This window comes from Cervus canadensis, chromosome 3 (assembly GCF_019320065.1).
Source record: "Cervus canadensis isolate Bull #8, Minnesota chromosome 3, ASM1932006v1, whole genome shotgun sequence".
Taxonomy (NCBI): domain Eukaryota; kingdom Metazoa; phylum Chordata; class Mammalia; order Artiodactyla; family Cervidae; genus Cervus; species Cervus canadensis.
This window is the reverse complement of record NC_057388.1, coordinates 22,078,256-22,105,980: the sequence shown is the minus strand read 5'-3', so window position 1 is coordinate 22,105,980 and position 27,725 is coordinate 22,078,256. Positions and strand designations below refer to the sequence as shown.

The window sequence follows — 27,725 nt, the reverse complement described above, 5'->3', positions numbered from 1 at the left end:
AATCCAAGAAGAAGATATAACAATTATAAATATATATGCACCCAACATAGGAGCACCGCAATATGTACGGCAACACTAACGAGTATGAAAGAGGAAATTAATAGTAACACAATAATAGTGGAGACTTTAATACCCCACTCACAACTATGGATAGATCAACTACACAGAAAATTAACAAGGAAACACAAACTTTAAATGACACAAATGGACCAGCTAGACCTAATTGATATCTATAGGACATTTCACCCCAAAACAATCAACTTCACCTTTTTCTCAAGTGCACACGGAACCTTCTCCAGAATAGATCACATCCTGGGCCATAAATCTGGTCTTGGAAAATTCAAAAAAATTGAAATCATTCCAGTCATCTTTTCTGACCACAGTGCAGTAAGAATTAGATCTCATTACAGGAAAAAATTGTTAAAAATTCAAACATATGGAGGCTAAATAACACACTTCTGAATAACCAACAAATCATAGAAGAAATCAAAAAAGAAATCAAAAATATGTATAGAAATGAATGAAAATGAAAACACAACAACCCAAAACCTATGGGACACTGTAAAAGCAGTGCTAAGGGGAAGGTTCATAGCATTACAGGCTTACATCAAGAAACAAGAAAAAACCAAATAAATAACCTAACTCTACACCTAAAGCAATTAGAGAAGGAAGAAATGAAGAACCCCAGGGTTAGCAGAAGGAAAGAAATCTTAAAAATCAGGGCAGAAATAAATGCAAAAGAAACTAAAGAGACCATAGCAAAAATCAACAAAGCTAAAAGCTGGTTTTTTGAAAAAATAAACAAAATTGACAAACCATTAGCAAGACTCATTAAGAAACAAAGAGAGAAGAACCAAATTAACAAAATTAGAAATGAAAATGGAGAGATCACAACAGACAACACTGAAATACAAAGGATCATAAGAGACTACTACCAGCAGCTCTATGCCAATAAAATGGACAACTTGGATGAAATGGACAAATTCTTAGAAAAGTATAACTTTCCAAAACTGAACCAGGAAGAAATAGAAGATCTTAACAGACCCATCACAAGCAAGGAAATCGAAACTGTCATCAAAAATCTTCCAGCAAACAAAAGCCCAGGACCAGATGGCTTCACAGCTGAATTCTACCAAAAATTTAGAGAAGAGCTAACACCTATCTTACTCAAACTCTTCCAGAAAATTGCAGATGAAGGTAAGCTTCCAAACTCATTCTATGAGGCCACCATCACCCTAATTCCAAAACCAGACAAAGATGCCACAAAAAAAGAAAACTACAGGCCAATATCACTGATGAACATAGATGCAAAAATCCTTAACAAAATTCTAGCAAACAGAATCCAACAACATATTAAAAAAATCATACACCATGACCAAGTGGGCTTTATCCCAGAAATGCAAGGATTCTTTAATATCCGCAAATCAATCAATGTAATACACCACATTAACAAATTGAAAGATAAAAACCATATGATTATCTCAATAGATGCAGAGAAAGCCTTTGACAAAATTCAACACTCATTTATGATTAAAACTCTCCAAAAAGCAGGAATAGAAGGAACATACCTCAACATAATAAAAGCTATATATGACAAACCCACAGCAAGCATCACCCTCAATGGTGAAAAATTGAAGGCATTTCCCCTGAAATCAGGAACAAGACAAGGGTGCCCACTCTCACCACTACTATTCAACATAGTGTTGGAAGTTTTGGCCACAGCAATCAGAGCAGAAAAAGAAGTAAAAGGAATCCAGATAGGAAAAGAAGAAGTGAAACTCTCACTGTTTGCAGATGACATGATCCTCTACATAAAAAACCCTAAAGACTCTACCAGAAAATTACTAGAACTAATCAATGAATATAGTAAAGTTGCAGGATATAAAATTAACACACAGAAATCCCTTGCATTCCTATATACTAACAATGAAAAAACAGAAAGAGAAATTAAGGAAACAATACCATTCACCATTGCAACAAAAAGAATAAAATACTTAGGAGTATATCTACCTAAAGAAACAAAAGACCTATACATAGAAAACTATAAAACACTGATGAAAGAAATCAAAGAGGACACAAACAGATGGAGAAACATACCGTGTTCATGGATTGGAAGAATCAATATTGTCAAAATGGCTATTCTACCCAAAGCAATCTATAGATTCAATGCAATCCCTATCAAGCTACCAACGGTATTTTTCACAGAACTAGAACAAATAATTTCACAATTTGTATGGAAATACAAAAAACCTCGAATAGCCAAAGTAATCTTGAGAAAGAAGAATGGAACTGGAGGAATCAACCTGCCTGACTTCAGACTCTACTACAAAGCCACAGTCATCAAGACAGTATGGTACTGGCACAAAGACAGAAATATAGATCAATGGAACAGAATAGAAAGCCCAGAGATAAATCCACGAACCTATGGACACCTTATCTTGACAAAGGAGGCAAGGATATACAATGGAAAAAAGACAACCTCTTTAACAAGTGGTGCTGGGAAAACTGGTCAACCACTTGTAAAAGAATGAAACTAGAACACTTTCTAACACCATACACAAAAATAAACTCAAAATGGATTAAAGATCTAAATGTAAGACCAGAAACTATAAAACTCCTAGAGGAGAACATAGGCAAAACACTCTCCGACATAAATCACAGCAAGATCCTCTATGACCCACCTCCCAGAATATTGGAAATAAAAGCAAAACTAAACAAATGGGATCTAATGAAACTTAAAAGCTTTTGCACTACAAAGGAAACTATAAGTAAGGTGAAAAGACAGCCCTCAGATTGGGAGAAAATAATAGCAAATGAAGAAACAGACAAAGGATTAATCTCAAAAATATACAAGCAACTCCTGCAGCTCAATTCCAGAAAAATAAATGACCCAATCAAAAAATGGGCCAAAGAACTAAACAGACATTTCTCCAAAGAAGACATACAGATGGCTAACAAACACATGAAAAGATGCTCAACATCACTCATTATCAGAGAAATGCAAATCAAAACCACAATGAGGTACCATTACACGCCAGTCAGGATGGCTGCTATCCAAAAGACTACAAGCAATAAATGCTGGAGAGGGTGTGGAGAAAAGGGAACCCTCTTACACTGTTGGTGGGAATGCAAACTAGTACAGCCACTATGGAAAACAGTGTGGAGATTCTTAAAAAACTGGAAATAGAACTGCCATATGACCCAGCAATCCCACTTCTGGGCATACACACTGAGGAAACCAGATCTGAAAGAGACACGTGCACCCCAATGTTCATCGCAGCACTGTTTATAATAGCCAGGACATGGAAGCAACCTAGATGCCCATCAGCAGATGAATGGATAAGGAAGCTGTGGTACATATACACCATGGAATATTACTCAGCCATTAAAAAGAATTCATTTGAATCAGTCCTAATGAGATGGATGAAACTGGAGCCCATTATACAGAGTGAAGTAAGCCAGAAAGATAAAGAACATTACAGCATACTAACACATATATATGGAATTTAGAAAGATGGTAACGATAACCCTATATGCAAAACAGAAAAAGAGACACAGAATACAGAACAGACTTTTGAACTCTGTGGGAGAATGTGAGGGTGGGATGTTTCAAAAGAACAGCATGTATACTATCTATGGTGAAACAGATCACCAGCCCAGGTGGGATGCATGAGACAAGTGCTCGGGCCTGGTGCACTGGGAAGACCCAGAGGAGTCGGGTGAAGAGGGAGGTGGGAGGGGGGATCGGGATGGGGAATAAGTGTAAATCTATGGCTGATTCATATCAATGTATGACAAAACCCACTGAAATGTTGTGAAGTAATTAGCCTCCAACTAATAAAAAAATTAAAAAAAAAAAAAAAATAAATAAACTGATTTGTGAAATGAAAGGCAAGATTAAGCTCAGAGTCTTTTCTTTCATATTACTATGAATATTAGGGTGGTAGGCCTGTCATTTAAAGTAGTTTAAGATGAGAATTGAAAATTCACTAATTTATAACATACTTTTTGCATTTTTAAAACCCAGTTTTGGCTAATTTAACATTACTCATCCCCAAAGAGCTACAATTAGTGGAGTAACTTTCCCTCCCTCAAATTATTGATTCATTTTTTACTGAAGTATAAAACAATATAATATGTTACAGGTATACAAAATAGTGAATCACAATTGTAAAAGTTATACTTAATTTATAGTTGCTGTAAAATATCGGCTGTATTTCCTGTATTGTAGAATATATCTGTGTAGTTTATTTTGTACATTATAGTTTATACCTCTTAATCCCATATCTGTGTATTGCCCCTTCTGGGAGTGCAGTTTAAGTGAGGCTTATTTATTATGTAATTAAATATATGGTTTTACTTGCTATTCAGTCTTTTATTATATATCTTAACATAATGCCTTAAATATGATAGTCTCTTCACTTTGCAAATAGTAAAATGTGTCTAGACTCGTGAATATTGTGTAAAATATACTAGGGTCAGGATTAACATCTCATTTTATTCTCATGTTATAAATAAAATAATCTGAAAGCTACACTGTATATTCAAAACTTGGCTTTAGAAGTGCTCAAAAAATAAAAGAATGGGATCAGTCCTGGGATACAGTAGCCAACTTGATGGCGCTCCCAATGGCCATAATGCAGAACAATTAATATGTAACATAGTGTGAAGTTATAATCCAAAGTATAAAATAAATACATTTGAAATCAGTCTACACTGACATGTGAAAGTGAAGGTGACTGTTTCTCAGTTGTATCTGACTTTTTGTGACCCCATGGACTGAAGCCCACCAGGCTCCTCTGTTCATGAGATTTTCCAGGCAAGAATACTGGAGTGGGTTGCCATGCTCTCCTCCAGGGGATCTTCCCAACTCAGGATCAGACCTGGGTCTCCTGCTGCATTGTAGGCAGATTCTTTACTATCTGAGCCACCAGGGAAGCCCCTATTTTTCAAATACATTTGAAATCAGTCCATACTGACATAGATCAATGATTGAATACATAAATAAATAGGAGCAAACAAACAAAATGAAATACCCTAAAGAGTTTGAAATGATATCTGTAGATAATCCCCCTTCCAGAATACTGGGATTAATGCCCAATTTACCCCTTTTACCCTTGAACTTCACTGTATTTATATATTTATTTTCATGCCGTGGTGTGCAGCATGTGGGGTCTTAGTTCCACAACCAGGGATGGGAACTGTCCCCGCTGCAGTGGGAGTACAGAGTGTTAATCACTGGACTACCTGGGAAGTCTCTGGGCTCTACTTTAAAAATTCCTTTACAAAGAAAAGACTATGGAAAGGGGACAGAATTTGGGTTGGGAATTTAACTTTACAGTAGAGAAACTTGGCAGTCAATCAATCAAAGATCAAAGTTAACATCAGCAGTGACATCTTGGTAGAAAGTACCATTTGATAAGATGTGATAAAAAAAATATATGCTGGGGATAGTATGTACCCGATGACAAGATACATGGGAATGAGTATTTACCCCCATGGTCTCTGTCACCAAAACCTATAATCCCAGTCTAACCATAAGAAAAGACATGTGTCAATCTCAAATTGAATGACATTGTACAAAAATACCTAGCCAATATTTGAAAGTGTTATGAAGCACAAAGAATGTCTGAGAAACAATCAGAGATCAGAGGAGGCTATAAGATAAAAACTAAATGTAAAGTTTTATCTTAGATGGATTCTAAAGTAGAAAAACCACATTAGTGGGGAGAAACAAAACTAGTGAAGCTTAAATAAGGTGTGGAGTTTAGGTAGAAGTAATGAACCGCTGTCAGTTCCTTAATTTTTTTGATCCAGTTTAGTAATATATTAACAATAGAGAGATTGGGGTGAGAATGTGTGGCAACTTCCTATCTTTGCAACCCTTTTGCAAGTATAAAACTATTATAAAACAAATACTTTACAAAAAGATAGAACTGCATTTCCATACCTATAATTTGAAACTCAGAGCCACGATAGATCATATACTGACTCAAGAAAAAAGCAACTTACACCTAGTCATTACCAATAGACATTGATTCCTAGGACCCCCTAGAATATCATGAAGAGCACTGATTCAGCCATGCTATTTTATTTTATTTTATTTTAATTAGAGATTAATTACTTTACAATATTGTGGTGGTTTTTGCCATACATTCACATGAATCAGCCATAGGTGTACATGTGTTCCCTATCCTGACCCTCCCTCCCACCTCCCTCCCAATCCCATCCCTCAAGGTCATCTCAGTACACTAGCCCTGAGCACCCTGCCTCATGCATTGAACCTGGACTGGCGATCTATTTCACATATGATAATATACATGTTTCAATGCTATTCTCTCAAATTATCCCACCCTTGCCTTCTCCCACAGAATCCAACAGTCTGTTCTTTACATCTGTGTCTCTTTTGCTGTCTTGCATAGAGGGTCATTGTTACCATCTTTCTAAATTCCATATATATGCATTAATATACTATATTGGTGTTTTTCTTTCTGACTTACTTCACTCTGTATAATAGGCTCCAGTTTCATCCACCTCAGTAGAACTGATTCAAATGCATTCTTTTTAATAGCTGAGTAATATTCCATTGTGTATATGTACCACAGCTTTCTTATCCATTTGTCTGCCGATGGACATCTAGGTTGCTTCCATGTCCTGGCTATTGTAAATGGTGCTGTGATGAACAATGGGGTACACGTGTCTCTTTCAATTCTGGTTTCCTCAGTGTGTGTGCCCAGCAGTGGGATTGCTGGGTCATATGGCAGTTCTATTTCCAGTATTTTAAGGAATCTCCACACTGTTCTCTATAGTGGCTGTACTAGTTTGCATTCCCACCAACAGTGTAAGAGGGCTCCTTTCTCTCTGCACCCCCTCCAGCACTTATTGTTTGTAGAATTTTTGGTAGTAGCCATTCTGACTGGGATGAGATGGTACCTCATTGTGGTTTTGATTTGCATTTCTCTGATAATGAGTGATGTTGAGTGTCTTTTCATGTGTTTGTTAGCCATGTGTATGTCTTCTTTGGAGAAATGCCTGTTTGGTTCTTTGGCCCATTTTTTGATTGGGTCGCATATTTTTCTGGAATTGAGCTGCAGGAATTGCTTGTATATTTTAGAGATTAATTCTTTGTCAGTTGCTTCATTTGCTATTATTTTCTCCCATTCTGAAGGCTGTCTTTTCACCTTGCTTATAGTTTCCTTCATTGTGCAAAAGCTTTTAAGTTTAATTAGGTCCCATTTGTTTATTTTTGCTTTTATTTCCATTACTCTAGGAGATGGATCGTAGAGAATCCTGCTATGATTTATGTCAGAGAGTGTTTTGTCTATGTTTTCCTCTAGGAGTTTTATAGTTTCTGGTCTTATGTTTAGATCTTTAATCCATTTTGAGTTTATTTTTGTGTATGGTGTTAGAAAGTGTACTAGTTTCACTCTTCTACAAGTGATTGACCAGTTTTCCCAGCACCACTTGTTAAAGAGGTTGTCTTTTCTCCATTGTATATTCTTTCCTCCTTTGTCAACGATAAGGTGTCCATAGTTGCGTGGATTTATCTCTGGGCTTTCTGTTTTGTTCCATTGATTTATGTTTCTGTCTTTGTGCCAGGACCATACTGTCTTGATGACTGTTGCTTGATGTTGCATAGCCTCAAGTTAGGCAGGTTGATTCCTCCAGTTCCATTCTTCTTCCTCAAGATTGCTTTTGCTATTCGAGGTTTTTTGTAATTCCATAAAAATTGTGAAATTATTTGTTCTAATTTTCTGAAGAATACCATTGGTAGCTTGATAGGGATTGCATTGACTCTATAGATTGCTTTGGGTAGTATACTCATTTTCACCATATTTATTCTTCCAATCCATGAACATGGTATATTTCTCCATCTATTTGTGTCCTCTTTGATTTCTTTCATCAGTGTTTTATAGTTTTCTATATATAGGTCTTTTGTTTATTTAGGTAGATTTATTCCTAAGTATTTTATTCTTTTCATTGCAATGGTGAATGGAATTGTTTCCTTAATTTCTCTTTCTGTTTTCTCATTGCTAGTGTATAGGAATGCAAGGGATTTCTGTGTGTTAATTTTATATCCTGCAACTTTACTGTGTTCATTGATTAGCTCTAGTAATTTTCTGGTGGAGTCTTTAGGGTTTTCTATGTGGAGGATCATGTCATCTGCAAATAGTGAGATTTTTACTTCTTCTTTTCCAGTCTGGATTCCTTTCATTTATTTTTCTGCTCTGATTGCTGTGGCCAACACTTCCAAAACTATGTTGAATAGTAGTGGTGAGAGTGGCACCCTTGTCTTGTTCCTGACTTTAGGGGAAATGCTTTCAATTTTTCACCATTGAGGATGTTTGCTGTGGGTTTATCAGATGTGGCTTTTATTATGTTGAGGTATGTTCCTTCTATGCCTGCTTTCTGGAGAGTTTTCATCATAAATGGATGTTGAATTTTGTCAAAGGCTTTCTCTGCATCTATTGAGATAATCATATGGTTTTTATCTTTCAATTTGTTAATGTGGTGTATCACATTGTTTGATTTGTGAATATTGAAGAATCTTTGCATACCAGGGATAAAGCCCACTTGGTCATGATGTATGATCTTTTTAATATGTTGTTGGATTTTGTTTGCTAGAAATTTATTGAGGATTTTTGCATTTGTGTTCCTCAGTGATATTAGCCTGTAGTTTTCTTTTTTTGTGGCATCTTTGTCTGGTTTTGGTATTAGGGTGATGGTGGCCTCATAGAATGAGTTTGGAAGTTTACCTTCTTCTGCAATTTTCTGTAAGAGTTTGAGTAGGATAGGTGTTAGCTCTTCTCTAAATTTTTGGTAGAATTCAGCTATGAAGCCATCTGGTCCTGGGCTTTTGTTTGTGGGAAGATTTCTGATTACAGTTTCAATTTCTGTGCTTGTGATGGGTCTGTTAAGATTTTCTATTTCTTCCTGGTTCATTTTTTGAAAGTTATAGTTTTCTAAGAATTTGTCCATTTCTTCCTAGTTGTCTGTTTTATTGGCATATAGTTGACGATAGTAGTCCCTTATGATCCTTTGTATTTCTGCATTGTCATGATTTCTACATTTTCATTTCTAATTTTGTTGATTCAATTCTTCTCCCTTTGTTTCTTGATGAGTCTGGCTAATGGTTTGTCTATTTTATTTATCTTCTCAAAGAACCAGCTTTTCATTCTGTTGACTTTTTTCTATGGTCTCTTTTGTTTCTTTTGCATTTATTTCTGCCCTAATTTTTAAGATTTCTTTCCTTCTACTCACCCTGGGGTTCTTCACTTCTTCCTTTTCTAGTTGCTTTAGGTGTGGGGTTAGGTTATTTATTTGATTTTTCTCCTGTTTCTTGAGGTAGGCTTGTATTGCTATGAACCTTCCCCTTAGCACTGCTTTTACCAAATCCCATAGGTTTGAGGTTGCTGTGTTTTCATTTTCATTCGTTTCTATGCATATTTTGGTTTCTTTTTTGATTTCTTCTGTGATTTGTTGGTATTCAGAAGTGTGTTGTTTAGCCTCCATATGTTTGTATTTTTAATAGTTTTTCTGCTGTAGTTGACATCTAATCTTACTGCATTGTGATCAGAAAAGATGCTTGAGATGATATCAATGTTTTTGAATTTACCAAGGCTAGATTTATGGCCCAGGATGTGATCTGTCCTGGAGAAGGTTCCATGTGCATTTGAGAAAAAGGTGAAATTCATTGTTTTAGGGTGAAGTGTCCTATAGATATCAATTAGGTCTAACTAGTCCATTGTATCATTTAAAGTTTGTATTTCCTTGCTAATTTTCTATTTAGTTGATCTATCCATAGGTGTGAGTGTGGTATTAAAGTCTCCCACTATTATTGTGTTACTGTTAATTTCCCCTTTCATATATGTTAGCATTTGTCTTACGTTTTGCAGTGCTCCTATGTTGGGTGCATATATGTTTATAATTGTTATATCTTCTTCTTGGATTGATCCTTTGATCATTATGTAGTGTCCTTCCTTGTCTCTTTTCACAGCCTTTATTTCAAAGTCTATTTTATCTGATATGACTATTGCTATGCTTGCTCTCCATTTGTGTGAAATATCTTTTCCCAGCCCTTCACTTTCAGTCTGTATGTGCCCCTTGTTTTGAGGTGGGTCTCTTGTAGACAGCATATATAGGGGTCTTGTTTTTGTATCCATTCAGCCAGCCTTTGTCTTTTGATTGGCACATTCAACCCATTTACATTTAAGGTAATTATTGATAAGTATGATCCTGTTGCCATTTACTTTGTTGTTTTGGGTTTGAGTTTATAAACCTTTTCTGTGTTTCCTGTCTAGAAAAGATCCTTTAGCATTTGTTGAAGAGCCGGTTTGGCGGTGTTGAATTCTCTCAGTTTTTCTTGTCTGTAAAGCTTTTGAATTCTCCTTCATATTTGAATGAGACCCTTGCTGGGTACAATAATCTGGGTTGTAGGTTTTTCTCTTTAATCACTTTAAGTATGCCCTGCCATTCCCTTCTGGCTTGAAGAGTTTCTATTGAAAGATCAGCTGTTATCCTTATGGGGATCCCCTTGGGGGTTATTTGTTGTTTTTCCCTTGCTGCTTTTAATATTTATTCTTTGTGTTTGATCTTTGTTAATTTGATTAATATGTGTCTTGGGGTGTTTTGCCTTGGGTTTATCCTGGTTGGGACTCTCTGGGTTTCTTGGACTTGGGTGACTATTTCCTTCCCCATCTTAGGGAAGTTTTCAACTATTACCTCCTCAAGTATTTTCTCATGGCCTTTCTGTCTTCTTCTTCTGGGACCCCTATGATTCAAATGTTGGGGCATTTAACATTGTCCCAGAGGTCTTTGAGGTTGTCTTCCATGCTATTTTAAATTAGCTGTTATTCTAAAATAACCAGGCTTCCCAGGTGGCTCAGTGGTAAAGAACCTGCAAGCCAATGCAGGAGACCTAAGAGAAACGGGTTTGATCCCTGGGTCAAGAAGGTCACCTGGAGGAAGGCATGGCAACCCACACTGCAGTATTCCTGCCTAGAGAATCCCATGGACAGAGGAACCTGGTGGGCTACAGTCTACAGGGTGGATAAGAGTCAGATACCACTGAAGTTACTTCTCATGTGCTGGCGCTAAAGTAACCATGTTTCCATTCTTAATCCCTCAATCCATCACTCACTGTTACCTTTCCAATAGGCCTGCTCAGAACAAGCAAAACTCCTTTATAGCTGTTAGAAAGGAACATCATAGAGTCCTTATCACAGGCAGAGCTGGTCTAAACCTGATCCAGCCTGCTTTTCTGATCTCATCTTCGTATTTCCCCCATTGTCACTCCATGTCCAGCTGAACAATTAGTTTTCAATTCTCTAAACCTATTGTGACATAATGCCCTGGTATTTTATTGAACATGCATGTATCTCTGCCTAGAAAGTTATTTCTGCTTTACCTTTGATTATTATCTCCTTCAAGATCCAATTCCTTTCTTTTTTTTTCTTTTTTTTCCCTCTGTCCATGGGATTCTCCAGGCAAGAATACTGGAGCCAATTCCTTTCTACATAGCTTTCCCCAAGTTGCTTTTCTTTTTGTCCTGTATGCTTGTGCTTAGTCGTTCAGTTGTGTCCGACCCTTTGCGACCCCATGGACTTTAGCTCGCCAGGCTCCTCTACCCATGGAATTCTCCAGGCAAGAATACTGGAGTGGGTTAGCCATGCTCACCTCCAGGGGATCTTCCCATCCCAGGGATCGAACCCAGTTCTCCCGCATTGCAGGCAGATGCTTTACCATCTCTTTACCACCCGAGTAGGTTGCCTGTCCCTTCTCCAGGGAAGCTTCCTGGCCCAGGAATCTAACCAAGGTCTCCTGCATTGCAGGCAGATTCTTTACCAACTCCAAGATCTCCTGCATTGCAGGCAGATTCTTTACCAACTGAGCTAACAGCCTTGTATATCTCTATTTTAAATACTTATCATTTGCATTGTTGACTTTCACACCAGCACATATACTTTAAAGGAAATTAATCTACTTCTATTTTTTCACTTTTATTATGCTAGCATATATAAAGTACCCAATGCAGTCAGTTCTTAATAAATGCACATAACATGAATGAAGGAAATGAAAGTTTTATAGTTGTCTAAATGAAAAGACCATAGTGTGAAATAATTTAAGCCTGTCATTCATTTAAATGTTTGTGTTCTAAGAGATAGATTCTCAAAAACTTAGTACAGGGTAAGTAAGTTATTTATTTTTGGAATAAAAGATATTTTAACATATTTATGTAACATATGAAGCTATTGAATGGGAAGTAGTAAGCTATCCACATTTCAATGAGCTGAGTATTTCTTTTAAAAGCTTAGTAAAAATAGTAACACTTAATTTAAATGACTGGGTTACATAATTTCTTTTTAGGTTCTGTAGTATCTCTCAGAACTACTTGTTTTTAGATTAATATTATCAATATTATAAGAATTAGTTAAATATGTTTAGAGCACATTAAAAAAATCTAAAAAGAAGTAAATTTTAACCAGCATCCAAGGAAAGACATATAGTTTTAACATCAATTTGTGAAAACCATTGTAAGTTAGAGAATAAGCTAATGTATGATATTATTTTTAAGCATAGTAATTTCAAAATAAATATTAATTTCATTTAGAAAACAGAAGAGAACAATTCACTAAGAAGAAAGAGGTCTGGATCCCAGCCTAAGATAAATTCCTAGCTAGATTTGCCACTCTGAACCAATTAAGTAATGTTTGAATCTCAGTGATTTTGTACATGAAATTAGGCAATTAATATTTGCTCTGCCTTCTCATATTGTTATTTGAGGATCACCTTAAATAATGAGTGTGTACATTCTTTGAACTATATCAAGTATGATTCACGCGTATAATATTGTTTTTATATTACACATAAAACTGCAGAGAAACTTTTGACAAAATCTCAGATCTTTTTATTACAATGTACTCCCTGCCAAACTACATAAGCAAAGACTATTTTTCAATATGGGGGGAGTTGGAGTTCTATAAAGATAAATGTGAACAAATAGACACAAGAAACTAACAACTTTGATGTAATGCAGTCAAATTCACTGGGGATAAAATTCTCATAACTCTTATGTCATGGAAGGAAAGCATGCCTTGAGCCCCCCATGAAGTGAAAAAACAAAACCTCTCTCAAGACCTTGCCTCAGAACTCCATGGTCCTCCGTCACTACCTTCAGCCTCCACTCAGAGACAGCTACTAAAGCAAAGTTTGTGTCCAGACGTTAAATAAATGAAGCCCTCTGCCAGTTTGTGTCATGACCTGTTTCAGATCCTTGAGTATAGCAGAGATCAGCAAAATGGAACTATTTTGCTGTTTACTGACTTGCTTTGAAATTGGGTAAGAATAAAGTTTTCCCTTGATGTTTGATGCTTTTCTTTACAATAGTCATTTGTAGTCCTTATAATGAAGGAGAAATAAGGGGGTCATAGTGAGGCGTACATGTGTGCTCGGTTGCTCAGTTATGTCTGACTCTTTTTAGTGCCATGGAGGGCAGGCTTCTCTGTCCATGGAATTTCCCAGGCAAGAATACTGGAGTGGGGTGTCAGTTCTTCTCCAGGGGAACTTCCTGGCCAGGTCTCCTGCATTGCAAGCAGATTCCTTATAGTCTGAGCTGCCAGGGAAGCCTCTATCATAGTGAGGTACTCTACATAAAATTGCATCAACTTATTGGCACTTTAGAAAAACAGGTACAAGTGGCTAAAATATTCAATTCCCTTTACACGTTGTTATTTTGAGAAGTGCATCCACTCGTTTTTGTTTTGTTTTTGTTTTTTTTTTTGCATATACACTTTTGACTGGTAGAAGTCTTCATGGTGGCAGAGTTTGGGGATATGAAGAGAAGTAAGATATGAACTTCTATTCTTAAGGTGATTTTTTTTTCTTTGAAGGATTAAAGTAACCCTACAACCGTGATAATACAAGTTGTTGAGACTGTAGAAAGTTTTATCTGCTCTGAGAACCATGGAGGGTCAAGGGAAGCATGGCAGAACAGTAGAGGCTTGAGCCCAATCTGTAAGAAGAATAAAGATTTTGTCATGAATATGGTTTTAAGTGGAACATTATGTGAAAGGACAATGTCCATGAAAGCACAGAATTTGGGGGGCCTCCCAGGTGGCACTAATGGTAAAAAACCCACCTGCCAATACAGGAGACATAAGAGACTGGGGTTCAATCCCGGGGTTGGGAAAATCCCCTGGAGGAGGACATGGCAACCCACTCCAGTATTCTTGCCTAGAAAACCCCCATGGACAGAGGAGCCTGCTGGGCTACAGTCCGTGGGGTTGCTGAGAGTCAAACACAACTGAAGTGACTTAGCATATAAATGATAAATTTAGGGGATGGCAAATTTAGGGGATATGTGTACAACATATGGTACGTACATATGCGTACAATATATGTTATGCATATTATTTTCTTAGAACTGCCCCAACAAAGAAGCCAAAGCTCTGTAATTTGGAACAACTGAAATGCATTGTTTCATAGTTCTGGAGGCTAGAAATTGAAAATCAAAATATCAGCAAGGTTGTTTCCTTCTGGTGGTTTGCTGGCAGCTTTTGGTATTCTTTGGATGGTAGATGTTTTCACTCTGATCTCTGCCTTCCTCTTCACATGGAATTCTTCCTCTGTTCATGTCCATGTCCAAATCTCCCTTTGTAAGAGACATAACTCAACCCTTCACAGCATGATTATGGTGAGAATATAGGATGTATAAAAAGATGGAATGAGGAAAGGGGGAAATGGCTAAGAGCACAGAAATGAGAAAAGAAAGGTGGGCCTAGATATCTTAAAGCTAAAGATTTTTTTCCTTTTAGTTTTTATTAATTAATTAATTTTAACTGGAGGATAATTACTTTGCATTATTGTGATGGGTTTTGCCATACATACACCAATATGAATTGGCCATAGGTATACACCCCCATCCTGAACTTCCCCCGCACTGCCCTCCCCACACCATCCCTCCAGGTTGTCACAGAGCTCTGGTTTTGGGTGCCCTGCTTCAGACATCAAACTTGCACTAGTTATCTATTTTACATGTGGTAATGTATATGTTTCAGTGCTATTCTCTCAAAGCATCCCACCCTCTGTTTCTCCCGCTGAGTGCAAAAGTCTGTTATTTACATCTGTGTCTCCTTTGCTGCACTGCATATGGGATCATCAGCACCATATTTCTAGATTATATATATACGTGTAAATACACGGTATTTGTCTTTCTCTTTCTGACTTACTTCACTTGACTCAGTTTTAATGAGGCAGATGAATCTAGAGCCTATTATACAGAATGAAGTAAGTCAGAAAGATAAAGACTTTCTAAGTAGAAACACTTGGAAAATTGTTAAAGAGACTGTGGAAAAATCTTAAAGAGATGGGAATACCAGACCACCTGACCTGCCTCTTGAGAAACCTGTATGCAGATCAGGAAGCAACAGTTAGAACTGGACAGGGAACAACAGACTGGTTCCAAATTGGGAAAGGAGTACATCAAGGCTATATATTGTCACCCTGCTTATATAACTTTAATGCAGAGTACATCATGAGAAATGCTGGGCTGGATGAAACACAAGCTGGAATCAAGATTGCCGGGAGAAATATCAATAACTTCAGGTATGCAGATGACACCAGCCTTATGGCAGAAAGTGAAGAAGAATTAAAGAGCCTCTTGATGAAAGTGAAGAAGGAGAGTGAAAAAGTTGGCTTAAAGCTGAACATTCAGAAAACTAAGATCATGGCGTCTGGTCCCATCACTTCATGGGAAATAGATGGAGAAACTGACAGATTTATTTTGGGGAGGCTCCAAAATCACTGCATATAGTGACTGCAGCCATGAAATTAAGACTCCTACTCCTTGAAAGAAAAGTTATGACCAACCTAGATAGCATAATAAAAAGCAGAGACATTACTTTACCAACAAAGGTCCATTTAGTCAAAGCTATGATTTTTCCAGTAATCATGTGTGGATATGAGAGTTGGACTATAAAGAAAGCTGAGTGCCAAGAATTGATGCTTTTGAACTGTGGTGTTGGAGAAGACTCTTGAGAGTCCCTTAGACTACAGGGATATCCAACAGTCCATCCTAAAGGAAATCAGTCCTGCATATTCATTGGAAGGACTGATGTTGAAGCTGAAACTCTAATACTTTGGCCACCTGATGTGAAGAACTGACTCATTTGAAAAGACCCTGATGCTGGGAAAGATTGAAGGCAGAAGGAGAAGGGAACAACAGAGGATGAGATGGTTAGATGGCATTACAGGCTCAATGGACATGAGTTTGAGTAAACTCTGGGAGTTGGTGATGGACAGTGAGGCCTGCCATGCTGCAGTCCGTGGGGTTTCAAAGAGTTGGACATGACTGAGTGAATAAACTGACCTGAACTGAAGTACAAACACAAGCACATACTATCAGCATATGCTTCCTACTATGTCTAATCTAGGATGCTTAATTCCAAGGACTCTGGCAAGGACTTCAAAGGCTTTCCTAATGGCTCAGATGGTAAAGAACTTGCCTGCAATGCAGGAGACTTAGGTTCAATCCCTGGGTCAGGAAGATCCCCTGGGGAAGGGAATGGCAACCCACTCCAGTATTCTTACCTGGAGAGTGCCATCGACTGAGGAACCTGATTGTCTATGGTCCATGGAGTCACAAAGCGTTGGACACGGTTTAGTGACTAACACCTACACCCTGGCAAGCACAGGCTACCTTGTTCTGTTACATCTGCCTGTAGGTCCCCTAGCCTTGCTTGAATGTTGTCACCCTATATCACCCCTATTCTCAGCTTGTCAAGCTCCATGAAGTCCTCCAGTCCCAGCTGGGAGCTTGGTGTCCCTCCATGAATGGCTTCCAGATGCAGATGAGCTGTCAGTGATGTTTGCCAAGATATAAACATGAGCTTTCCCCTACTTGGGAGAAGCCTTTCTAGAATTCTGCAGTCTTCTCAAGATCTCGTCTCTACTGTTGCCTCTTTTTTTTTTTTTTTCAGCCAATATATGAATTTAAAACTTTACAGAGAATTGAGAGTTTTTCTGGTTTTCCCTCTTTTTTCTTCTGCTCAGATATTTTCATTAAGATTTGTGAATTCACAAGTACATATACATTTTAATCTACAATTTTGTAGAAAACGTTCACCTCTCTTCAAGAGATCTAACCCTTAGATAGAGCTTCTCTTGTGGTTCAGTGGTAAAGAATCCATCTGCCAATGCAGGAGATGTGGGTTTGATCCCTTGGTCAGAAAGATCCCCTGGTAAAGGAAATGGCAACCCTCTCTAGTAGTCTTGCCTGGGAAATCCCATAGACAGAGGAGCCTGGTGGGCTACAGTCCATCGGGTCACAAAAAATGTCAGACACAACTTAGCAACTAAAAGAACAATGACAACTGTCCTTAGGTAGGTGACATTGCTTCTACTTTGTTCCTCTCTTGAACTTTGTCTTATCAACAACTCTTGGCATTTATTCTTCTTCCTCTCAACTGACTCTTTCTGAATATACCATAAATATACTCACGTTTCTCACATTGAAACATACACACACACACACAGCTCTGCATACACACACACACCTATGCATACATACATACCTATACACACACACACACACCTATGCATACACATGCACCATACATACACACACACCTACACACACACACCCCTCTATACATACACACACCTATATACACACACACACACACCTATACACACACACCATACACACATGTACACAATCTCCTCCCTCATCCATATCTTATATTCAAGAGATACTTCTAGGTCTTTTCTCTTGTTCTCAGAGAAAAAGAGAAGTAAATCAAACCTACCTCTATTTCATCACTCTCTCTGAATGGTTCTTAAACCTACTGAGGTTTGGATTGTAGGCCTACTGATCCACTGATCCATGGCTGCAAATCCAAGGTAATTTTTTAGTTTAATTGATATTTGTAGGACATATTTGCTTATTCAACAGCTCTCTTTGAATATTCCTCAAGCTCTTCAACACAATATCCCCTAGGTTGAAATTTATAAATCTAGTCTTCCTCCTGTACAGCATCTTGATAAAATATCATTCTTCACACAAGCCAGAAATCTGGGTGTCTTCTGATTCTCCTCTGTTTCTCTCATCTCCTATGTTTAAACAATTAGCAAATCCATAGATCTCTTGCATGTATTCTGCTTCTCCATCCGTATAGCTACTGCTGTGGTTGAATGTGTATGATTTTTCACAGGGTTATAGAAATAGGATTACATGCCATTTTACAATTTCTTACAAGCTTAAAAAACCACGTACATTAACTACTCTCTCCTGGTCTAGGATTAATTCAGTCTCCTTATAATAACATTAAAAGACTCCCTTTCTGGTTTAACCAGTATCTGTTGCTGTTGCTGGTTGTTCATTAGCTAAGTTGAGTCTGACTGTTTGGACCCCAAGGACTACAGCACTCCACACTCCCCTGTCCTTCACTATCTCCCAGAATTTGCTCAGATTCATGTCCATTTGGTCAGTGATGCTTTCTAACCATCTACTTGTCTGCTTCCCCTTTTTGCTCTTGACCTCAATCTTTCCCAGCATCAGGTTCTTTTCCAATGAGTTGGCTTTTCACATCTGGTGGCCAGAATATTGGAGCTTCAGCCTCAGCATCAGTCCTTCCAGTGAATATTCAGGGTTGCTATCCTTTAAGAGTGTCTGGTCTGATCTCCTTGCTGTCCAAGGGACTCTCAAGAGTCTTTTCCAGCACCACAATTTGAAAGCATCACTTCTTGGCCACTCGGCTTTCTTTATGGCCCAACTCTCACATCCATACATGACTACTGGAAAAACCATCATTTTGACTATATGCACCTTTGCTGGCAAAGTGATATCTCTGCTTTGTAATACTCTGTCAAGGTTTGTCATAACTATCCTTAAAAGGAACAAGTGTCATTTAATTTCATGACTGCAGTCACCATCCACAATGATTTTGGAGTCAAAGAAAATAAAATCTGTTACTGCTTCCATTTTTTCCCCTTCAATTTGCCATGAAGCAATGGCACTGGATGCCATGATCTTAGTTTTTGAATGTTGAGTTTAAGCCAGCATTTTCACTCTACTCTTTCACCCTCATCAAAAGGCTCTTTGCTTTCTGCCAAAAGCTCTTTGCTTTCTGCCAAAAGGGTGATGTATTCTGCATATCTGAGGTTGTTGATATTTCACCCAGCAATCTTGATTCCAGCATGTGATTCATCCAGCCTGGCATTCTGCACAGTGTACTCTTCATAGAAGTTCATAAACAGGGTGACAATATATAGCCTTATACTACTCCTTTCCCAGTTTTGAATCAGTGTGTGGTTCTATGTCTGATTCTAACTGTTGCTTCTAGACCTGCATATGGGTTTCTCAGAAAACAGGTCAGGTGGCCTGGTATTCCTATTTCTTTAAGAATTTTCCACAGTTTGTTGTGATGCACAGAGTCAAAGGCTTTAGCATAGTCGCTGAAGCAAAATAGATGTTTTTCTGGAATCTCCTTGCCTTTTCTATGATTCAGCTAATGTTGGCAATTTGACCTCTTGTTCCTCTGCCTTTTCTAAACCCACCTTGTACATCCAGAATTTCTCGGTTCATATACTGCTGAAGCCGAGCTTGAAGAATTTTGAGCATAACCTTACTAGCATGTGAAATGAGTGCAACTGTATGGTAGTTTGAACATTCTTCGACATTGCCTTTTTTTGGATTGGAATGAAAATTGACCTTTTACAGCCCTGTGCCCGCTGCTGAGTTTTCCAAATTTGCTGGTATGATGAGTGCAGTACTTTAATAGCATCATCTTTTAGAATTTGAAATAGCACAGCTGGATTTCCGTTATCTCCACTAGCTTTGCTGGTAGTAATTCTTCATAAGACCCACTTGACTTCACACTCCAAGATGTCTGGTTCTAGTTGAGTGACCACACCATTGTGGCTATCCCAATTATTAAGACCTTCCTTGTATGGTATCTCTATCTATTATTGCCACCTCTTGATAACCTCTTCTGATTCTAAGTCCTTTTTTTAATCCTTTATCATGCCCATCCTTGCTTGAAATATTCACTTGAACTCGGCAATTTTCTTGGAGAGATCTCTTAGTCATTTCCATTCTATTGTTTTCCTCTATTTCTTTGCATTGTTCATTTAAGAAGGCCTTCTTATCTCTCCTTGCTCTTCTGTGGAACTCTGCATTCAATTGGGTATATCTTTCCCTTTCTCCCTTTGCTTTTGTTTCTCTTCTTTCCTCAGCTATTTAAAAATCCTCCTCATACAATCCCACTGCCTTCTTGCATTTCCTTTTCTTTGGGATGGTTTTGGTCACTGCCTCCTATATTATGTAACTTCATCCATAGTTCTTCAGGCGCTCTGTACCAGATCGAAGCCCTTGAATCTATTCATCACCTCCACTGAATAGTCATTAAGGGATTTGATTTAGGTCATACCTGAATGGTCTAATGGTTTTCCATAGTTTCTTTAACTTAAAGTTCAATTTTGCAATAAGGAGCTGATGGTCTGAGTCACAGTCAGCTCCAGGTCTTTTTTTTCCCCTGACTGTATAGTTTCTTTTCTTCAATTGCAAACAATATAATCAATCTGGTTTTGGTATTGACTATCTGGTTATGTCCAAGTGTAGAGTCATCTCCTGTGTTGTTGGAAAAGGATGTTTGCTATGATCAGTGTGTTCTCCTCACAGAACTCTGTTATCCTTTCACTTCAGTTGAGTTCAGTTGCTCAGTCGTGTCCAATTTTTGCAACCCCGTGGACTGCAGGGCACCAGTCTTCCCTGTCCATCACCAGCTCCTGGAGCTTGCTCAAACTCATGCCCATCAACTAAGTGATGCCATCCAGTCATCTCATCTCATATAGATTGTTTCTTTAGAAATCACACGTTTCCCCATGCACACAAGCTCACACTTTATTGTAGTCCTATCGAGGGAGTTCACAGAATCCTTGAGACTCCATGGTTCCATCCAGTCTCTTGCTGCATTCTCCCAACAACTTCAGCAATGCCAGAATACTGATGGTCCCCCCTCAGGGCCATGTTGTTTCTTCCTCATGATGTTCCTCACATCACCTCTGCCTGCCCCATTTGCTTGATGAACAGAATAAAACCCACTCATCTCACCACTACCGTAAGGTCACCCCAAGACTTATTCTCATTTTCTCCTCACATTTACAGATTTGTGTCATTTATTTCCTTTATAACCCCATTATATATGGTATTCATAAAAGGATAAGAAAAATAACCCAGGCTGCTTTTGAACTATGGTGTTGGAGAAGACTCTTGAGAGTCCCTTGGACTGCAAGGAGATCCAACCAGTCCATCCTAAAGGAGATCAGTCCTGGGTGTTCATTGGAAGGACTGATGCTGAAGCTGAAACTCCAATACTTTGGCCACCTCATGAGAAGAGTTGACTCATTGGAAAAGACCCTGATGCTGGGAGGGATTGGGGGCAGGAGGAGAAGGGGACGACAGAGAATGAGATGGCTGGATGGCATCACTGACTCGATGGACATGAGTTTGAGTAAACTCCGGGAGTTTGTGATGGATAGGGAGGCCTGGCATGCTGCAATTCATGGGGTCGCAAAGAGTCGGACATGACTGAGCGACTGAACTGACTGACTGAGACTTCCCTGGTGGTTCAGATGGAACAGAATCTGCCTTCAATGCAGGAGACCCATGTTCGATCCCTGGATGGGAAGATGCCCTGGAGAAGGGAATGGCTACTCACTCCAGTTTTGTAGCTTGGAGAACTCCATTGATAGAGGAGCCTGGTGGGCTATGGGCCATGGGGTTGCGAAGAGCTGGACATGGTTGAGCAACTTTCATTTTCACTTTCAATAGTGTAATTTAAGGCTAAAGAGTCTTGGAGTCCAAATAACATGGGTTTGAATGCATGGCTGAAATGGATATATTTGGAAAACAATGTCATATCATCTGGCCTAGGTACTGAGAGTTTAAGTTTGAGGAAGAATAAATTTCTTCTGACAAATTAGTACCATTGGAAGCTTTATGATGAAAGTGGCATTTAAACTGATTTTAAAAACTGTATAGAATTTGGAAATAGAATAGATAAGAAGCATTCTCAGAACTGGATGTCATTTACTAAGCTGTTTTCAGTTTTATAAATTGGAACTTAAATGTATCATTAGTCTCTTTTTATAGTATTATATTAATCACAAGAAATTAATTTTAATATGATTCATGTGATTTACTCCCTGACATATATTTTTCTTATTGGAAACTTCATTTTTTGGAATTCAGTCTGAGTTCATTTCTCTAATTGTCAGTTCATCATTATATTTACTGATTTGTAGGATTTGAGGCATTGTTTCATCAGTTTTTTAATTGAAGTATAGTTGATTTATAATGTATCTGGTATATAGCATAGTGATTCAGTTAAATATATGTTCAGTTAAATATATTGTTGTTGTTCAGTTGCTCAGTCATGTCTGACTCTTTGTGACCCAATAGACTGCAGCATGTCAGGCTTCCCTGTCCTTCACCGTCTCCTGGAGCTTGCTCAAACTCATGTCCATAGAGTCCAGCCATCCAACCAGCTTGTCCCTTGTCATCACCTTCTTCTCCTGCCTTCAGTTTTTTGCAGCATCAGGGTCTTTTCTAATGAGTCAGCTGTTTGCATCTGGTGACCTAAGTATTGGTACTTCCAGTTCATCAGTCCTTCCAATGAATATTCAGGATTGGTTTCCTTTAGGATGGACTGGTTTGATCTCCTTGCAGTCCACAGGACTCTGAAGAGTCTTCTCCAACACCACGGTTCAAATGCATCCCTTCTTCAGCACTCAGCCTTCTTTATGGCCCAACTCTCATATCCATACATGACTACTTGAAAAACCATAGCTTTGACTATATGGACTTTTGTTGGCCAAGTAATGTCACTACTTTTTAATATGCTGTTTAGGTTTGTCATAGCTTTTCTTCAAAGGAGCAAGCATCTTTTAATTTGGATAAAATGATTCAGTTACATATATATATGTATAAATATATGAATGCATTTATAAAATATATTAATGTTTATAAAATACATTTATAAATATATGAAAAATTTATTCATGTTCTTCCCTATTATAGGTTATTGTAAGATATAACCTATCTTATAGGGAACTGAACTATAAGTTCCTGTGCTAATAGTAGATCCTTGTTGTTTATCTAGTTTTTACTTCCCTGTGCTTTAGTAGATCCTTGTTGTTTATTTAGTTTATGCATAGTAATATGTATCTGTTAATCCCAAATTTCTAATTTATCCCAACCCCCTCCTTTCTTTCCCCTTGGGTGCTTGTGCTAAGTCCTTTCAGTCGTGTCTGACTCTGTGCGACCCTACGGACCATAGCCTACCAGGCTCCTCTGTCCATGGGATTCTCTAGGCAAGAGTACTGGAGTGGGTTGCCATGCCCTCCTCCAGGATCTTCCCGACCCAGGGATTAAAACCGCCACTCTTATGTTTCCTGCATTGACAGGCAGATTCTTCACCTCTAGCACCACCTGGGAAACCCTCTTTCTCCTTGGATATCCATAAATTTGCTTTCTATGCCTTGGGGTCTATTTCTGTTTTATAAATATATTTATTTTTATCATAGTTTAATTTCACATATAAGTGATATCATATGATACTTGTCTTTCTCTGACTTACTTCCCTTAGCATTATATTGTCTAGATCCATGCATGTTGAAGCCACTGGCATTATTTCCTTATTTTTGAGTGGCTGAGTAATATTCCATTGTATGTATGTACCATATCTTCTTTATCCATTCATCTGTCACTGGACATTTAGGTTGCTTCTGTATCCTTACTATTGAAAAGAGTGCTGCTGTGAACATTGAGGTGCATGTATTTTTTCAAATTAGAGTTTTCCTTATATATGTTGCCAGGAGTGGGATTGCAGGATTGCATGGTAACTCTATTTTTAGTGTTTTAAGGAACCTCCATACTGTTCTTCATAGTGACTGCACCAATTAATACCCACCAAGAGTAATTCTCCACATCCTTTCCAGCATTTATTATTTTTACAGTTTTTTTGTTGTTGTTTATGATGGCCATTCTGACTGGTGTGAGGTAGTACCACACTGTATTTTTCACTTGTGTTTCTGTAATAATTAGCAATGTTGTGCCTATTTACCATATGTGCATCTTCTTTGGAGAAAGCTCTGTTTCTGCTTTTTTTTTTTTATTGGATTGTTTGCTTTTTGATATTAGGATGTATTAGCTGTTTGTATATTTTTGAAATTAAGTCCTTGTCAGTTGCACTCTTTGCAAATATTTTCTCCCATTCCATATGTTGTGTTTTTGTTTATGGTTTCCTTTGTTCTGTGAAAACTTTTTATATTTAATTAGGTCCCATTTGTTTATTTTTACTTTTGTTTCCATTGCTTTAGGAGATGGATCCAAAAAAAAAAAAAAGATTGCTACAATTTATGTCAAAGAGTGTTCTGTGTTTTACTCTAGGTATTTTATCATATCCCATCCTACATTTAGGTTCTTAATCCATTTTGAGATTATTTTTGTATATGGTATTGGAAAATGTTCTGATTTTATTCCTTTATGTATAGCTGTCCAATTTTCCCAGAACCACTTATTGGAGAGACAGTGTTTTCTCCATTATATATTCTGTCTTCCTTTGTCATAGATTGATGGACCATGAATGCATGGGTTTATTTCTGGACTTTCTATCCTTTTCCATTGCTGTATGTGTCTAGCTTTGTGTCAGTACCATACTGTTTTGAGTATTATAGTTTCATAGTATTGTCTGAAGTCAAGGAACATTATTCTTCCAGTTTCATTCTTCTTTCTCAAGCTTGTTTTGGCTATTTTGGGTCTTTTGTGTTTCCATGCAAATTTATTTATTTATTTTTTCTCTTGGTTCCAGTTCTGAGAAAAATACCATTGGTAATTTGATAGAGATTGCAATGAATCTGCACACTGCCTTGAATAATATGTTCATTTTAGAATATTGATTCTTCCAATTCAAGAGCATGGTTCAACAAATACATGCTTAGGAAATCTAATCTTATGGAAAATTCCTTAAGGAAGTGTTCTTTGGATTCACAGACTTGTGGTTTGTACTAGCACAATAAAGACGCTGAGAAGTCCTATGGTAAAGAAACTTCACTTGCCTAACTCATCTCTTCACAATTTTTCTGGTTACAGAACACACTTTCCCATAATAACTGTTGTTATCTCAAAGGACTATTTTTTCACACTTTGAGGAATCATAATGAACTTTAAATGTACATCTTGAATGCACTGTTTTTCCAAATAGAACTATTGAGTAAGCATCCCAGATAAGCTTGTTCTACATTTTTATTTACATCTCAGGCTTTCTAAAATATTCCTTATTAAAAAAAATAGTTAAATTATAGGTCATGCATATTTTCCAAATATTTTTATTAACCTATTGTAAGAGAACTATTTTAATATATTACTATAATCAAATAAAAATACTAGAGATCTTTTGGAACTAAAAAGATGGCTAGATTTCAAATGGTCTTCTCCTTCACCATTCATTTGAACTGGAAACTGGAGCCTAGAGAAGTTTAAGAAATTTGTAAATATTGCAGAGTGATTCTGTAGTGGAATGAAGGCTTAAAAGTGAATGTCTTGAATAAGAGCCCAGTGTTCTTTTGTTGCTCACTAATCTAATCCAATGCTTAATAATAAATTTATAAATAATGAAACTGATCCTGTTGTGATGACAGTTAAGATTTTTCATGACTTAAAGTTTGAAACAAAAACTAGAAGAGTTTACATAAATGTCTGATTTCAAATATATCATCATTACTAAACATTGTTGAAATAATATTTGGTATAATTGAGAACAAAAGCTTTAAAATGATTCAGAAATAAAATTACAATATTCTGAAAACATATCTTTTTAAAATATCTCATCTTTTAGAAATATTAACTTTATGAATCCTAAAATGTAAGTGGAAGTCAGCTTCTTTTTCTTCCTATTTGGTTGTTTAGTTTTTCATTTAACAAAATGTTTTCTCACAACATGAATCCACTCTTGGGGATCAAAGTCATTGGGAGAACACAGCAGATTGTGCTTGTTAGTTGATTCTAACCAGTTCTGTGGTTTAAGCACAAGTTGTTTTTCCAAGGCGGAGGCATTTCCGTCTGTTAGGAAATAGGGACCTTCAAAACTTTTTCCACGATGGCACAATATCATAGCTCTTTCCTTAATAACTTTGAAAACATCAAGAAATATTGTAAACCACAAAAAAAGAAAAAAAAATAATTAAAGGGAAAACATATTCTATCCTCTTCTCATATGAAGTTACTTTCTTTTATTATAATTCCATTTTATTACTCAGAATGTCATAATGATACAGTGTTTAGGAGCTGTCAAGATATAAGGGAACATGCTCCTACATTTCCTTTACTTAAAGAAAGTCTTTTTGTATATATTAAAAAACCTCTTTACTTCTAGGAAATGCACCCAACCTTTTCAAAATTAAGGAAATAATCTACTGTGTATGCTATTTTAGCCAGACAATATTAAATGTGAAGCAGAAGTCCAGTGGAATTAGCTCCAGCATGTCTATAACTTTATCATTATGTGGAAAATTAATGTTGCAAAGTCAAACGTGACAATAAAATATACAGAATAAGATGTATTTGCTAAAGAATAAGGCATATTCACTGAAGTATAGACTCAGAATGTTGAACCATTAGTAATAGTATATGTTAGGTTGACAAATCCTATGTACAAATGTACAATGTTTTAATCTTTCAGATATTCTACTCTCCCCTGGCCCTCTTCATACCACCTTCAGTATATGCTGTTCATCTTCAGTTCAATCTCCTCTATCAGTTTTGGATCCATACAGAGGTAATTTTTTTTTTTTATGTTTTCTACCTAAATAGCCTAAAGCAATGTCCTGGAAATCCACTAGCAACTGATTTATTGTGTAAGAAAAATCTTTGTCTGCCTTCTTTAAGGAGAAACATCTGTTCATTTTTATTCCTTTTTACTGAATATATATTGCAAAGTTTATAAGAACCAATGAGGCCAGTTGGTCTCAATTAAATAAAACAATTTTTTGAACTATTAAGTACCAAAACATTTTAATACTGTATTTAATACAATATCTTCCTGTATTACACTTTATTAAACATTGTTCACCAAAGATGTTGAAATTCATTTCAATTTAGAGATATAAATTTATCTCTATATATATAAGTATATTTTTGTGAATACTTTGTTTATATATGTAATATATTAGTATAATAATTCATATTTGTATTATAACTTATTGTTATATAATAAGCAATGTTTAATTATATAAGATATATAATAGTTATACATTTATATATATATGTATTTATCAGTTGGTAGACACTGCTTGAAAACTCCTTGTGAAGCTTAATGTTAAAGAAGTTATCAAAATATGTTTTGATTGGAAATCTTGCTCTAATTTTAGAGTTTAGGTTTTACTTAAAGAGTATTCAGTATATTAAGTTTTTTTTCCTGCAGAAAAAGTGGACAAGTATAATTTCTTGGGTCCTCTGTGGTATTTCAAATTGTCAGACTTGAATGTTTGCAGATAGATCATTAAATAGCTGATTGTTTTATGAACTATCGTACTGATCTGGTTGTTAAATACCCAAAATCACAGACCCAGAAAAATTCTTACTTATACACATGAGAACCCTTTCAAGCATTTGGTATTTATCGGAAGCCTTTTGAAGTCCTAGAGGAAGCATGTTGACAGGTGTTGCA

General features: G+C 37.0%; 1 protein-coding gene across 3 annotated transcripts in view; it reads left to right on the top strand.

Moving 5' to 3' along the window:
• Window positions 1-27,725, top strand: part of AGMO (alkylglycerol monooxygenase) — a 373,859-nt gene that overhangs the window by 133,657 nt on the left and 212,477 nt on the right. For all 3 annotated transcript variants that reach the window (XM_043462759.1, XM_043462757.1, XM_043462758.1), the window contains exon 5: window positions 26,739-26,834. In XM_043462759.1, coding sequence (XP_043318694.1) covers window positions 26,739-26,834 — 96 coding nt within the window. The remainder of the gene's footprint in view (window positions 1-26,738; window positions 26,835-27,725) is intronic.